We start from the raw sequence: 16,097 nt of genomic DNA on the forward strand, positions 1-16,097 counted from the left end.
CCAAGGGGCAGGAAAGTGCATCCCACTTTCAACATATAGCTATGACAGGTCCTTGGCGTGGAGGGATTATATCAGGGACCACACTAATGGAGAAAGACAAAAGTCTGGGGGTCAGGGGGTGGTTATGGCCCGCTGTCTGAGGTGGTCATCATCTTTATCATCGCCATCATGACCCCTTATCCTGGAACAAGGCTTCCGGGTTGGGGGTGGGGGAGAAAAGCACTTGCCCGGTCCTTACAAGTGGGTACGAGTAACTTACAAATGGCTAGGACCTAAGACTCTAATAAGCCAAGAGGCTCGTGGAGCCCCCAGGTTCTACCCCGTCCTCTCTCCCGCAGCCTCCAGTCTCTGAAAACTGAAAGAAGCACCAGACACCGCGCCCACCGCCCCGGGGGGAGGAGGAGATGGAGACGGTGCGGACCACCGGGGCCCAAGTGCAAGACTAGACCCTAGCTCCGTGGCCTCTTCACGTCAGGCTACTCCAAAAGTCACTTCCCGCACTGGTGCCCCGCCGACCTCGCCAAGGGCTCCCAAGGTTGCAGGCAGGCGGAACCACGGCGTCACACGTGGCAAAGAGAAGAATATTCCCCCAAAGTGGTGCCCGAGAATGGGAGCAGTACCTGTCAGGACGCGCGAAGAGAGAGTATGCGGGGATGCAGCCATCACGCACGAGTCCGGCGGCCCCCCGGAGTCCCCGCGTCCTCTCTCCTCACCGGCTGCTGGGCGCCACCATCTTCTTTCCCCGCCCCCCGTGAGAAGAGCGGGAGCTTCCGGTTCGTCACTTCCGGCGGGCGGGACGCGGAAGTGGAGGCCTGTGGCCTGAGGGGCGTTGACCGGCCGCCGGGCCGTAGCGCGCTGAGCCTAGGGCCCGGGACCTGAGGTACCTTCGCGGAGCGCGAGGAGCGCGGGGCGGCGGAGGCTTCCGAGGAAAGGCCGCGCGCGACGGCGGACCCGCGCCTCCCGCCCCGAGGCCGGCATCCCTGGCCGGACCCGAGGGGCCTGGCGCTTGGGTAGGGCCGGCCGCGGGCTGCTCGCGGGCCGCTTGCAGTTACCTCCGGGATCCTTTTGGGCCACCGAGGCGCCGGGAGGAAAGGGTTCTGGGGACGGTGCCCCCAGCTTCCAGCCCCATCAGTTACAGCTTTACCATATTCGCTGTCAGATGCGGGGAGCGATGCACTCGGGCTCCTGGCCCCTGAGCCACGCCGAGGAGTCGTCAGGAGCATCTCGGGACGAGGAAGGTGCGTGCAGAGTTTAAGGTTCCGGGCTCTGGAGTGACCTCTGTATTCCTGGCTCCACCTCCTGGCCTCCTGACCTGTTGAGCAAACGATCTAAGTCCCCTGAACCTCGGTTATGTCGCTGTGCGACGGGGATCATAATAGCATATGTCCCATAAGATGGTTGAGAGAATTAAATGATGTCTCTGCAGTGGGTACCCAGCCAGACTCCTGTCACGGCCGAGAACTGATAAGTTATCATTCGTGTCTGATTAGGAGGGCAGGTTTCAGCGCTCCTCCTTTCGTCTGGTTTTGGTGTTGGAGTTCCGCAGCTAATGGTGCACTGAAGGGAAAAGATTAAGCTTTTGAAAGAGAAGAAATAGGTAACTGGGTTCTAGGAGGGTAATTTCTCTGTCTTCAGTGATAAGGTGGTAGGTGGTCACGTGGGTCATCTCAGCTAGCATTGCCGGGCACGGGGGTACCGAGAAGAATGAGACCCCCTGACTGTGTAGGAGCTGACACGGTACCAGTGGGGCGAGAGGGGTTGTCAATTAGCAAGGTCAGTGTTTTGGGGGTGATGTAGAAAGTGCTGCAGAAACCCAGGTGAGGTAGCAGTTCTGTGTGGTTGGTCAGGGAAGGCTTCGGAGATTTAAACTTGGTACTCGGTTGGAGGAACAGTGGATTTTTCCTGCATACAAGGAAAGGAAAGCATATTCCCTGAAGAGGTAAACAGCATTAAATGCTATGTTAAAAGTTTTCAAAACGCCTTGTAATTTTCCATGTGCTTTTTAGAAACGTTTGGTGTTGACATCCACAGGAAAAGGTAACCTCTTTTGAATAACAAATTAAGGCTCAAAGAGTTTTATCCGCCCAAAGTCACCTAGCTGCTGAGTTCCAGACCAAGACCAGAACCCCTGATACCTCTTACCACGTGATTTCCACCGTGCCTTACGGCCTTATTCACCCAAGCCTCTTGAAGAGTCACAGCCTCTGTGATTTGTAAAACACAGAGAATTTCAACCTTGGCTGCCTGTCAGCATCACCTGTAGGGCTTTAAAAATTACAGATGCCTGAGCCACCTCCAGACCTATTAAATTAGAAAGGGTGGGGAATGGATGGAACGGACCTATAATTTTCTTTTTAAAGCATCACAGGTGATTTTGGTACACAGAACTGAGAATTACTAGATTGCAAATGTTTTTTCTTTTTTTTGACAACACAGCTATGTCTAAAAGGTTGGTTCACATGAGTGTTAATGTTTCATGCACTCCGAAAATATGAATTCCTGAGTTCTCTAGGCTTGTGATAGACAAGAAGTTTAATAGACATGTTCCTCCTTGGCCAGCAGATTTTTCTCTTCATTTTCAGTTCTTTCCAAAAATGGGGGCAAGGTCAAGTCCATGAATGAATGCATAAGTTTTTATTTATTGAGAGAAACCAGTCAGTGTCATATGGGAAAAAAGGCCTAAACGATGAATACCTTCTGATGAGATTGGTCAGGAAGTGCATTCATTTGTAATTAAGTTAGCCTATGTCAATAATCCCAAAGCATAGGCTCCGGAAAAGTAATCCCTGGAGATACTTCTGGGAGGAAGAGAATTCCACTGCCCTGTGCGGTGATTTGGCTGCCTGTAGCTGCAAGGGAGGCTGACAAAGCAGAGAGCAGGATTGCAGTGATGAGCTTCGGCCAGTCACAATCCATCCCCCAGACATCGTGCTGTCTGGAATCAAACCACAGTGATGTTAAACTAAGAAACAAGTAGAGAAGGGATTTTGGTTAAGCAGCCACGGTTTTGTTGAACCTGTTGTTTTCCAGACATTTTGGAAACAAACCCTTTTGCGAAATACCCTGAAAACTTGGGAAGTGCCAGCCTCTCTCTCACACACACAGCCAAACATACGAACAAACAATTTGGGGCTTGGACTATGTTTGTGTTGACAGTTTTCACTTATTCTAAGGTGAATCAGACTTCCTGATTTGGAACGATCTTGCTTCATTAGACTTACTTTTCCTGGACAGGTTTCCTTAGAAAATGGCCATTTACAAGCTCTGCCCTTCAGTCACTGTAGATGAATAGGACATGTAGAGATGGGCCTCAACAGCCATATAACTGCACCTTTTCATTTTATAGATTTGGAAACTGAGGTCCAGAGAGGTTAAGTAATTTACTCTGAGTGATGGAAGTTTGTCTCCAGACACCCAGGCCAACATTTTTCCATCTCATTTTATTTTATTTTATTTTATTTTTTCCTTATTTATTTATTTATTTATTGTAAGAACATTTAAGTTCTACTCTGTTAGCAAATTTCAATTACACAATACAGCATTATCAACCATAGTCACTATCTTATGTTAGATCCTCAGACCTTATTCATCTTATAGCTGAAAGTATGTACCCTTTTACCAACCACTCCCTACTTACCTCACCCCCAGCCCCAGGCAACCATTTTTCTACTCTGTTTCTTTTTTTTTTGGATGACCACAACAAAAGCAACAATGATTGCAATTACCAAACATGAAACACACTTATACTATGTCATAACATTGACATTCAGTCCAGTAATCCTCCACTGTAACAGCTCCTTTACTTTGCAGTGAAAATTGATTTGTATATTCTTTTCCTCTGAGTCCTTGTGGGATTTTTTTTTTTTTTAATTCAGACAGAAAGTCACAAAAATTATACTCATCCTCATCAGTTCACTCAGTCCCATGTAATTAATTTCTTTTTTTTCATCTTGATCTTTTGTTAGCACTTTTATGAGTTCATCAGTTTTTCATTAGAGTTCTGAAAATGCTTATTCATTCAGTTCAGCAGTACAGTCAGTTACCAGAAACCTGTACTTGTCAGAGTCTTTTCCATGAATTTCTTGAAGATGAAACTCTTTTATAGGAACATATTTGCAAAATCATCAGAGTACACCCAGAACTGTCTGTAAACGATAAAAGACTTAAAAATGACCATGGTTAAAGATTTGATGAAAGTTCATAATAATGCAGTTGACAAGAAAATTAGTTATTTCTGAGATATACATTTTAAAGTAATAACTAGGATTATTACTTATAACATTATACCAGAACATATAAGATTTTTAGACGTTTCCTGTAATGTCTCAAACATTTATATTAACATATTTCCATACATATTTCCATACAAATACAAATATAAGATTTTTAGAAATTTCATGTAATGTGTGAAACATTTATATTAACATATTTCCATACATATTTCCATACAAATACAAATATAAGATTTTTAGAAATTTCATGTAATGTCTGAAACATTTATATTAACATATTTCCATACATATTTCCATACAAATACAAATATAAGATTTTTAGAAATTTCATGTAATGTCTGAAACATTTATATTAACATATTTCCATACATATTTCCATACAAATACAAATATAAGATTTTTAGAAATTTCATGTACTGTCTGAAACATTTATATTAACATATTTCCATACATATTTCCATACAAATACAAATATAAGATTTTTAGAAATTTCATGTAATGTCTGAAACATTTATATTAACATATTTTCATACAAATAACCCAATGAAAGTTTAGTATTAGTTGTTTTGTTTGTTTTTTTATACTGCAGGTTCTTATTAGGCATCAGTTTTATACACATCCGTGTATACATGTCAATCCCAATCGCCCAATTCAGCACATCACCATCCCCACCTCATCGCAGTTTTCCCCCCTTGGTGTCCATATGTCCATTCTCTACATGTGTGTCTCAACTTCTGCCCTGCAAACTGGCTCATCTGTACCATTTTTCTACGTTCCACATACATGCATTAACATACGATATTTGTTTTTCTCTTTCTGACTTACTTCACTCTGTATGACAGTCTCTAGATCCATCCACTTCTCAACAAATGACTCAATTTCATTCCTTTTTATGGCTGAATAATATTCCATCGTATATATGTACCACATCTTCTTTATCCATTCATCTGTCGATGGGCATTTAGGTTGCTTCCATGACCTGGCTATTGTAAATAGTGCTGCAATGAACATTCGGGTGCACGTGTCTTTTTGAATTACGGTTTTCTCTGGGTATATGCCCAGTAGTGGGATTGCTGGGTCATATGGTAATTCTATTTTTAGTTTTTTAAGGAACCTCCATATTGTTCTCCATAGTGGCTGTATCAATTTACATTCCCACCAACAGTGCAAGAGGGTTCCCTTTTCTCCACACCCTCTCCAGCATTTGTTGTTTGTAGATTTTCTGATGATGCCCATTCTAACAGGAGTGAGGTGATACCTCATTGTAGTTTTGATTTGCATTTCTCTAATAATTAGTGATGTTGAGCATCTTTTCATGTGCTTCGTGGCCGTCTGTATGTCTTCTTTGGAGAAATGTCTATTTAGGTCTTCTGCCCATTTTTGGATTGGGGTGTTTGTTTCTTTGATATTGAGCTGAATGAGCTGTTTATATATTTTGGAGATTAATCCTTTGTCCGTTGATTCATTTGCAAATATTTTCTCCCATTCTGAGGGTTGTCTTTTCGCCTTGTTTATGGTTTCCTTTGCTGTGCAAAAGCTTTGAAGTTTCATTAGGTCCCACTTGTTTATTTTTGTTTTTATTTCCATTACTCTAGGAGGTGGATCGAAAAAGATCTTGCTGTGATTTATGTCAAAGAGTGTTCTTCCTATGTTTTCCTCTAAGAGTTTTATAGTGTCCAGTCTTATATTTAGGTCTCTAATCCATTTTGAGTTTATTTTTGTGTATGGTGTTAGGGAGTATTCTAATTTCATTCTTTTACATGTGGCTGTCCAGTTTTCCCAGCACCACTTATTGAAGAGACTGTCTTTTCTCCATTGTATATCTTTGCCTCCTTTGTCATAGATTAGTTGACCATAGGTGCGTGGGTTAATCTCTGGGCTTTCTATCTTGTTCCATTGATCTATGTTTCTGTTTTTGTGCCAGTACCATATTGTCTTGATTACTGTAGCTTTGTAGTATAGTCTGAAGTCAGGGAGTCTGATTCCTCCAGCTCCATTTTTTTGCCTCAAGACTGCTTTGGCTATTCGGGGTCTTTTGTGTCTCCATACAAATTTTAAGATGATTTGTTCTAGCTCCGTAAAAAATGCCCTTGGTAATTTGATAGGGATTGCATTGAATCTGTAGATTGCTTTGGGTAGTATACTCATTTTCACAATGTTGATTCTTCCAATCCAAGAACATGGTATATCTCTCCATCTGTTGGTATCATCTTTAATTTCTTTCATCAGTGTCTTATAGTTTTCTGCATACAGGTCTTTTGTCTCCCTAGGTAGGTTTATTCCTAGGTATTTTATTCTTTTTGTTGCAATGGTAAATGGGAGTGTTTCCATAATTTCTCTTTCAGATTTTTCATCATTAGTGTATAGGAATGCAAGAGATTTCTGTGCATTAATTTTGTAACCTGCAACTTTACCATATTCATTAATTAGCTCTAGCAGTTTTCTGGTGGCAGTTTTAGGATTCTCTATGTATAGTATCATGTCATCCGCAAACAGTGACAGTTTTACTTCTTCTTTTCCAATTTGTATTCCTTTTATTTCTTTTTCTTCTCTGATTGCCGTGGCTAGGACTTCCAGAACTATGTTGAATAATAGTGGTGAGAGTGGACATCCTTGTCTCGTTCCTGATCTTAGAGGAAATGCTTTCAGTTTTTCACCATTGAGAATGATGTTTGCTGTGGGTTTGTCATATATGGCCTTTATTATGTTGAGGTAGGTTCCCTCTATGCCCACTTTCTGGAGAGTTTTTATCAGAAATGGGTGTTGAATTTTGTCAAAAGCTTTTTCTGCATCTATTGAGATGATCATATGGTTTTTATTCTTCAATTTGTTAATATGGTGTATCACATTGATTGATTTGCGTATATTGAAGAATCCTTGCATCCCTGGGATAAATCCCACTTGATCGTGGTGTATGATCCTTTTAATGTGTTGTTGGATTCTGTTTGCTAGTATTTTGTTGAGGATTTTTGCATCTATATTCATCAGTGATATTGGTCTGTAATTTTCTTTTTTTGTAGTGTCTTTGTCTGGTTTTGGTATCAGGGTGATGGTGGCCTCATAGAATGAGTTTGGGAGTGTTCCTTCTTCTGCAATTTTTTGGAAGAGTTTGAGAAGGATGGGTGTTAGCTCTTCTCTAAATGTTTGATAGAATTCACCTGTGAAGCCATCTGGTCCTGGACTTTTGTTTGTTGGAAGATTTTTAATCACAGTTTCAATTTCATTACTTGTGATTGGTCTGTTGATATTTTCTGTTTCTTCCTGATTCAGTCTTGGAAGGTTATACCTTTCTAAGAATTTGTCCATTTCTTCCAGGTTGTCCATTTTATTGGCATAAAGTTGCTTGTAGTAGTCTCTTAGGATGTTTTGTATTTCTGCGGTGTCTGTTGTAACTTCTCCTTTTTCGTTTCTGATTTTATTGATTTGAGTCCTCTCCCTCTTTTTCTTGATGAGTCTGGCTAATGGCTTATCAATTTTGTTTATCTTCTCAAAGAACCAACTTTTAGTTTTATTGATCTTTGCTATTGTTTTCTTTGTTTCTATTTCATTTATTTCTGCTCTGATCTTTATGATTTCTTTCCTTCTGCTAACTTTGGGTTTTGTTTGTTCTTCTTTCTCTAGTTTCTTTAGGTGTAAAGTTAGATTGTTTACTTGAGATTTTTCTTGTTTCTTTAGGTAGGCTTGTATAGCTATAAACTTCCCTCTTAGAACCGCTTTTGCTGCATCCCATAGGTTTTGGGTCGTCGTGTTTTCATTGTCATTTGTCTCTAGGTATTTTTTTATTTCCTGTTTGATTTCTTCAGTGATCTCTTTGTTATTTAGTAACGTATTGTTTAGCCTCCATGTGTTTGTCTTTTTTACGTTTTTTTCCCTGTAATTCATTTCTAATCTCATAGCGTTGTGGTCAGAAAAGATGCTTGATATGATTTCAATTTTCTTAAATTTACTGAGGCTTGATTTGTGACCCAAGATGTGATCTATCCTGGAGAATGTTCCGTGTGCACTTGAGAAGAACGTGTAATCTGCCGTTTTTGGATGGAATGTCCTATATATATCAATTAAATCTATCTGGTCTATTGTGTCATTTAAAGCTTCTGTTTCCTTATTTATTTTCATTTTGGATGATCTGTCCATTGGTGTAAGTGAGGTGTTAAAGTCCCCCACTATTATTGTGTTACTGTCGATTTCCTCTTTTATAGCTGTTAGCAGTTGCCTTATGTATTGAGGTGCTCCTATGTTGGGTGCATATATATTTATAATTGTTATATCTTCTTCTTGGATTGATCCCTGGATCATTATGTAGTGTCCTTCCTTGTCTCTTGTAACATTCTTTATTTTAAAGTCTATTTTATCTGATATGAGTATAGCTACTCCAGCTTTCTTTTGATTTCCATTTGCATGGAATATCTTTTTCCATCCCCTCACTTTCAGTCTGTATGTGTCCCTAGGTCTGAAGTGGGTCTCTTGTAGACAGCATATATATGGGTCTTGTTTTTGTATCCATTCAGCCAGTCTATGTCTTTTGGTTGGGGCATTTAATCCATTCACGTTTAAGGTAATTATCGATATGTATGTTCCTATGACCATTTTCTTAATTGTTTTGGGTTTGTTTTTGTAGGTCCTTTTCTTCTCTTGTGTTTCCTACTTAGAGAAGTTCCTTTAGCATTTGTTGTAGAGCTGGTTTGGTGGTGCTGAATTCTCTTAGCTTTTGCTTGTCTGTAAAGCTTTTGATTTCTCCATCAAATCTAAATGAGATCCTTGCTGGGTAGAGTAATCTTGGTTGTAGGTTCTTCCCTTTCATCACTTTAAGTATTTCATGCCACTCCCTTCTGGCTTGCAGAGTTTCTGCTGAGAAATCAGCTGTTAACCTTATGGGGGTTCCCTTGTATGTTATTTGTCGTTTTTCCCTTGCTGCTTTCAATAATTTTTCTTTGTCTTTAATTTTTGCCACTTTGATTACTATGTGTCTCGGCGTGTTTCTCCTTGGGTTTATTCTGTATGGGACTCTCTGCGCTTCCTGGACTTGGGTGGCTATTTCCTTTCCCATGTTAGGGAAGTTTTCGATTATAATCTCTTCAAATATTTTCTCTGGTCCTTTCTCTCTCTCTTCTCCTTCTGGGACCCCTATAATGCGAATGTTGTTGCGTTTAATGTTGTCCCAGAGGTCTCTTAGGCTGTCTTCATTTCTTTTTATTCTTTTTTCTTTAGTCTGTTCCGCAGCAGTGAATTCCACCATTCTGTCTTCCAGGTCACTTATCCGTTCTTCTGCCTCAGTTATTCTGCTATTGATTCCTTCTAGTGTAGTTTTCATTTCAGTTATTGTATTGGTCATCTCTGTTTGTTTGTTCTTTAATTCTTCTAGGTCTTTGTTAATCATTTCTTGCATCTTCTCAATCTTTGCCTCCATTCTTATTCCGAGGTCCTGGATCATCTTCACTATCATTATTCTGAATTCTTTTTCTGGAAGGTTGCCTATCTCCACTTCATTTAGTTGTTTTTCTGGGGTTTTTTCTTGTTCCTTCATCTGGTACATAGCCCTCTGCCTTTTCATCTTCTCTGTCTTTCTGTAACTGTGGTTTTTGGTCCACAGGCTGCAGGATTGTAGTTTTTCTTGCTTCTGTTGCATCTCATTTTATTGTCTTTCTTGTCCCTCACTCTACCTGTGGCATCTTCACTAATGAAATTATGTAGGACTTCACAACTATATGTATTTATTTGACTTTGGATTTTTTAATTTTTACATTTCAAGTAAAATAAATATGTTTCACAGATTTTTGTAGAATATGTTTTTAATTACCTGCTTATTTTGTTTAATATTGCTTATGACAAGAGACATAAAGAACTAAAAGCATTATTTTTAGCTAAAAGCATAGTTTTAATTAGCCCACAGTTACTGAAAGTTGAGTTGTATTCAATTTTATGTTAATGTGGTCATTAACTACAGTTATCACTTGCATATGTATTTTTAAACGTGATTCTGAATAATCAATGTAAAGCTTTGTACTTTGTCTCTTAAAACTAATGTTATCACGATTTACCTAGATAATGGCTTAGCACTCAGTTAAAAACCAAGCTGGGGCTTCCCTGGTGGCGCAGTGGTTGAGAATCTGCCTGCCAATGCGGGGCACACGGGTTCGAGCCCTGGTCTGGGAAGATCCCACATGCCACGGAGCAACTGGGCCCGTGAGCCACAACTACTGAGCCTGCGCGTCTGGAGCCTGTGCTCTGCAACAGGAGAGGCCGCGATAGTGAAAGGCCCGCGCACCGCGATGAAGAGTGGCCCCCACTTGCCGCAACTAGAGAAAGCCCTTGCACAGAAACGAAGACCCAACACAGCAAAAATAAATTAAAAAAAAAAAAAAAAAAAAAAAAAAAACCAAGCTGCCCTCAACTCCCACTTTGTCCTGTAGTGGATTTGCTTCAGAATTTGAAAGCAGAATCTCAAAGTTTCTCCTTGGAGAGTCTGTACTGAATCCAATCTGCATTTTATTCCGTCTGATGTGACTTCTGAGTGCATGCTAACTCTCTCAAAGCCTTGATGAATTTACTGCAATAGATACAGACGTAGCTTCCTCTAGGCAAAATCCCAACCTAGTATGCAGGATGTAATCAGTTAGCACAGAATTATCCATCTAAAAGCAAAATAGATTTCAAAGCCCAAGGATAGGCAAAGGATCTGAATAGAGTTTTTCCAAAGAAGATATACAAATGGCCATAAGTACATGAAAAGGTGGTCAACAGCATTAGCAGTCAGAGAAATAAGACTTAAAATCAAATTGGAACCCTGATGTGCTACTGGTGGGAATGTAAAATGGTGCAGCTGCCTTTGAAAACTGTCTGGCAGTTTTTCAAAAAGTTGAGTAAAGGGCTGTCATATGACCCAGCAGTTCCACTCCTAGATGGAGAAATGAAGGCATACTTACTCAACAATAGAAAGACAGGGTTCTTCCCCTGTTCCCATGATGTTGGGGGTAGGTGGTGACAAGACAGGCCTGGTTTGCTTCTTGCTTGAGGGAGGCCTCCCTCCTGCTGGGAAAGGCCAATGCTCAGGCCCCTTCCAGTGAGCTGGGCTCCCACCGGATGTAGCTCTGCTCAGCAGCGTCAGGGCTCCCACATAAGTGTGTGTGTCCAGAGCCTCAGTGTGATAATAAACTGGCTTTTACCCACGCTTATCCTCCTCCGGAGGCTTAGCAAAGGTGACCACTGCTACAGTAGGCAACTCAGGTGTGGGGAAGCGTGGAGTATTTCAGGACCCTGTCTTTGGCCGTGGCTTCATGGTGGTGATGCTGGGTCAAGTCAGGTCAGGAGACTGATGTTAATTAGGCAATCAAAAGGGTTAAAAAGAACTCTGAGTGTCACAGAGGTAGCAACTTCAGAGAGCAGCTACCACCTCTGTAACTGGATGATGGGAATGAGGCCAGGCTTACTACGGTGTGGAAACCGAGAGGAATAGGCACTGCTCTACTGATGCACTGATCTCTGTGGGGGACCTGACCAGGCTGGATCTTAAGGTGTTAGAAAAGCTGTACGTGGCCTCAGCCGCTGCTGCTGGGGCGAAGGAGCACTGGAGTGAGGTGCCCAGGGGCCGCAGGCAGACGGGAAGCAGGTGGGAGGAGGGAGCCCTGCCCTCTCCGTCCTGCAGCGTCGCTGGCCCATCTTGGCAGAGCCGAGCGGTGAGAGAGCCTGCAGGAGCGTGGTTTGCAGACTCCCAGCTCCAGCACCACCAGGCGCCGGATACAGGGTAAGTTTGGAGCCAGGACAGATAACTGCTGTGAGTTCTCAGGTGAACAGACGTTCCACTGTACGTGTACAGATTAGGGTTTACAAATCAGCCTCCTATGAGCTTGAATAACCTAAATCAGTTCCTCAGATCTCTTAATAGTTCCTCCAAGGTGACCAGTAAGGATCCTGGTCCAAGGTCACACCAGTCAGACATTACCCCTCAGCTGTAACCTTTTCCAGCTCTACACCCCAGAGCTGATTCCATCCAGGAGCTTGGGGATATCATAAGTGGAAAGCGAAGTTCAGGAATGCAGGAAAATGAAACAGCCGCAGGGAAGTGCACTTGAGCAAATTCTGTTCACTGCCGCGGCCTTCCACCTTCGTTAATCAACAGGCCGCGATTTTAAGGGAAGCAGTACCTGCAGCCCAGGAGGTGAGTCGCGATGGCCTCCAGTCAAACAGAGGGATCTCAGCCACACTTGCCCAGAGTTCCTGACAGCCGGGGAGGCCATATGACCCAGTTCCAGCGAGAGAGAGGAGAAACCTGCAGACAAGGTTGCTAGGAAAAACCTCGTTCACTACCGAAGGTGTGCAAAGGGCGGTGCTCTGGGCCTTTCCCTTCCTTTCATTCTCAGGAAGCAGGGCTGAAAGTGGAATTCCTGGCACTGAGGCAGCCGTCTCGCAATTGTGAAGTGATGAAAAAACATGCCAGGGAAGGCGGAGTAGGAAAAAGAGAGCCTAGGTTCTAGATGAACTTGTTGGGCCACTGCTCCAAGCCTGGAACATCTATCCGCAGACTTACTGCTATAAGCTTACTGTTCTGCTTAAGCTTCTTTCTGGGTTTCCGGTTCATTGCATCCCTGATGGAACATTCAGGAGTGGGGCCGGGGAGCCGAGTGACCTGCACCAGAGCTTGCCGAGGAAGACGGCATGGAGAAGCAACCCAGATCACGTCAGACCGCTGAAACGCATGCCGTGTCTAACAAAAATAACACAAACTCAAAATGGTGGCTGTTTCCAATAGGATATAAGTCCACAACAGTTTAAATAAAACAAATAAAAGATGCAGTTTTTTGCAGACGAGCTTCTTGTCTTGTTTCTTGGCTGTTTACTGTGCACCCAGTTCCTTTGCTGATGTCAAAATGTCCTGCTTCCCCACATCAGGAAAGCATCCCTTTTCTGGTTTCCTCCTCCTTGGAATCTTGAAGCCTTGTGAAGAATATGGTGGAATGCTCCAAGTGTAGCAGGAAACAAATCCTATTGGCCACTACTGGTTGAGAAAATCATAACCCATAAAGAGCATCCCTAAACACCTAAACACACATTTTTCTATTAGCTACCAGGAACTCTTAAAAATGGTTCTTATATATTCTGGTAAATGACCTGTCAGTGTTATAAAACTAGAGAATTCCAAGGTACAAGGAGATTTGCTAAGTGCAAATTAATAAGAAGAATCCCAGCAAGGTTATTCTCAGAACAAAAGTAATTAGCAAGCTACTAGGAAAGCATAAACATCAGATCTTTTCTAAAATTAGTTATTAGTTCTCATCTATGGATCTTCTTTCTCCCTGCATTTGTACCTTTAAGCCAATTGATAGCAGGAAATGAAGATGTTGATTTCTTTTTTGAAATAAGTATCAATGCATATTTGCAAAAATATGCCATTTCTTTAGCATTTACGGTGCATTAAGTGCTTTATCATGACATCATTTACTTTTCTCCAGAACCCAGATGTGTATCATTCCCATTTTCAGATGAAGAGCTTGAGACCTTAAAAGATTTTAAAAGATTAAATAATTTTTCCAAGTTCACATAGCTAGAAAGTAAGTACCACAACTAGAATTTAAACCTGCCTGATTTACAAGGGATGTGTTCTTAATCCTAATACTGGGCCGTCTCCCATATTTTATGTATTATAGAGTCCTCTTTATCTGGCATTTTTTCATACTAGTCTGGAGTTTCACATTTCATCAAACAAGTGAAGTTATTGTAGTCCGGCCTCGAAAAATTACTTGATTTTGCGTTTTCTGAGTTGGGTTCAATTTCCTTTGACCTCAGTTTCTGGGTATATAGAACAGGAATACTAATACCAGGTCCACCACTTCAATTACATTGCACTTTCAATACTTAATGAGAGTTCATGTCTGGACACCTTCAAATAATACTCATTCCGGAGACCTACCGAATCAAAAATCTTTGGGGGGGTGGGCCTGGGAATCCAGAGTTAAGCAAAATGACTTTATTATTTTTAAAAAATCACATAAGCTTTGTGTAAAATGTCAAGAGTACAGAAGAAAAAAGCAAGCATTCCCAGGAGAAAGGGTCCCCAAGGAAGATGGTGATGGTGATGGTGGTGATGGCGGCCATGATGATGATAACAGCACAGACACCGCCTGTATTCTTAGATTCTTCCTGTGTCCCAGAATTTACGTACCTTGTCTCATCTAATCACATTTCACCTTCGCAACAACCTTACAGCTAACAGACGATTATCCACATTTATAGATAAAGTAATCGAAGCTCATAGTCTGAGAAATCTGTATTAGGTTCCTAGGGCTGCAATAACAAAGTACCACAAACTGGGTGGCTTAAGACAACAGGTGTGTAGCGTCCCCCAGTTTTGGAGCCGGGAAGTCTGAAATCAAGGTATCAGCAGGGCCATCGTCCCTCGGAAGCCTCTGTGGAGCATCCTTCGTGCCTTTTTCCAGCTTCTGAGAGACCCAGGCATTCGGTTCCCAGGCTGTGTCAGCCGAACTCCAATCTCTGCCTCAGTCTTCACATGGCAGTCTTCCTTCTGTGTCTGTCTTCACAAGGCATTCTCTGCTCTGTGTGTGTCTCTGTCCAAATTTCTCTCTTTTAAGGACATGAGTCTAATTGGATGAGGGCCCACCCTAAGGACTTCATCTTAATTTGATTACATCTGCAGAGATCCTATTTCCAAAGAAGGTGACATTCCCAGATCCTGGGGTACAGGACTTCAGCATGTCTTTCTAGGGGACACAATTCAACCCATAACACTATCCAAGGATACAACGGCTAGTAAACTGCAGGACTGGATTTGAACTTGGGTGATGCTAGAATCTGGCCCCGTGGCCATCAGCCACCACATATCCTGTCTCGGGAAGGCACTCGGGGACATTGTGCTGCAGTGCCTCAAACAGGGGGAGGTGTAATAAGTGGGGAGAAAAATCTTGCAACTGTTCAGTAACTATTTACAAGAGAACAAAACTCTGGGCGAGTCTCTGACATTTCCTCTGCAACAGTTAGATGCCAAATGACTCCACACTGTTCTGAGGGGGAAAAAGTTACGAGCTAAGAACCTTATACCCAGCAATTTCTCTTTCAGTGGGACAGGCGGGCGTTCTCAGGAATGCAAGGGCTCAGAAAATATTCCACGTGTTGAAAAACTATTTGAAGATACATTCCAGTGGTTCAGAGGGTTTGAGATTATACAGACCAGAAAAAAAATCTCAAAAATAATTTAGAAACCAACATAGGGATTGCCAGCTTTTAACTGTGTAAAGGCATTTATAACAAATCAAACTACCATCTAGTGTTCATATAATGGCTTCATAAAAGATTGATCATTTAATGCCAAAAATATTAAAAGAATATAATCTGATAGCTACTTAAATGGAATAGTTTAGCTTTATGGAAAAAATATTTGTATTTAATATATTTTACCCCAGAGGAGCGAAGAACTTTTTCTGTAGATAAGATCTCACCCATGAATGGGTGTTTGAGAATCAGGAGCTCACAGGAACCTAAAGAAGGACAAGTGAAAATGTGTGCTGGCTAGCATTCAGGATTTATGCCACTGGGGGGAAAATATGATTTGAAACTGACCATAATCATTTCCATCTTCTCAGGAAAGTTTCAGTGGGAAAATCGTCTTTGCAGTTGCTACTCCCTTCCACATACAGAGGGTAGAGGGAAGGAGATAACTTATTCCCTCAGCTGACATCTGGGTTTCCACTTAGTCTTTCCAAGTTCTCATGAAAATATCCATGAAAGGACCACTAGTTTAAAATAATGGTTTGCATTCGCACATTTAATTACTTCTCCCTCCCCAATTCTCTATAAAAAGAACATGTCTGCATTTCAAACTGAGGGTTTGCCCATTTGGCTATAATTTCTGAGAAT

General features: G+C 41.8%; 1 protein-coding gene and 1 long non-coding RNA gene across 5 annotated transcripts in view; one reads left to right on the plus strand and one right to left on the minus strand.

The window, feature by feature from the left end:
• Nucleotides 1–773, minus strand: part of LOC103013334 (protoheme IX farnesyltransferase, mitochondrial) — a 110,551-nt gene extending 109,778 nt beyond the window's left edge. The window contains exon 1 of one of the 2 annotated variants that reach the window (XM_007175295.2): nt 621–773. In XM_007175295.2, the coding sequence (XP_007175357.2) occupies nt 621–663 (43 nt within the window). In that variant the 5' untranslated portion in view covers nt 664–773. The remainder of the gene's footprint in view (nt 1–620) is intronic. The other variant, XM_057535566.1, reaches the window with a different exon arrangement.
• A 21-nt stretch (nt 774–794) lies between these two features.
• LOC114236863 (uncharacterized) overlaps nt 795–16,097 on the plus strand; it is a 49,575-nt gene continuing 34,272 nt past the window's right edge. For 2 of the 3 annotated variants that reach the window (XR_003622709.2, XR_003622710.2), the window contains exon 1: nt 795–1,238. This is a non-coding gene — a long non-coding RNA (uncharacterized LOC114236863). Of the gene's footprint in view, nt 1,239–11,896; nt 11,974–12,348; nt 13,025–16,097 lie in introns of those variants that run through there. The other variant, XR_009006261.1, reaches the window with a different exon arrangement.

The sequence above is a fragment of the Balaenoptera acutorostrata genome, chromosome 20 (genome assembly GCF_949987535.1).
Source record: "Balaenoptera acutorostrata chromosome 20, mBalAcu1.1, whole genome shotgun sequence".
NCBI classification, from domain to species: Eukaryota; Metazoa; Chordata; class Mammalia; order Artiodactyla; family Balaenopteridae; genus Balaenoptera; species Balaenoptera acutorostrata.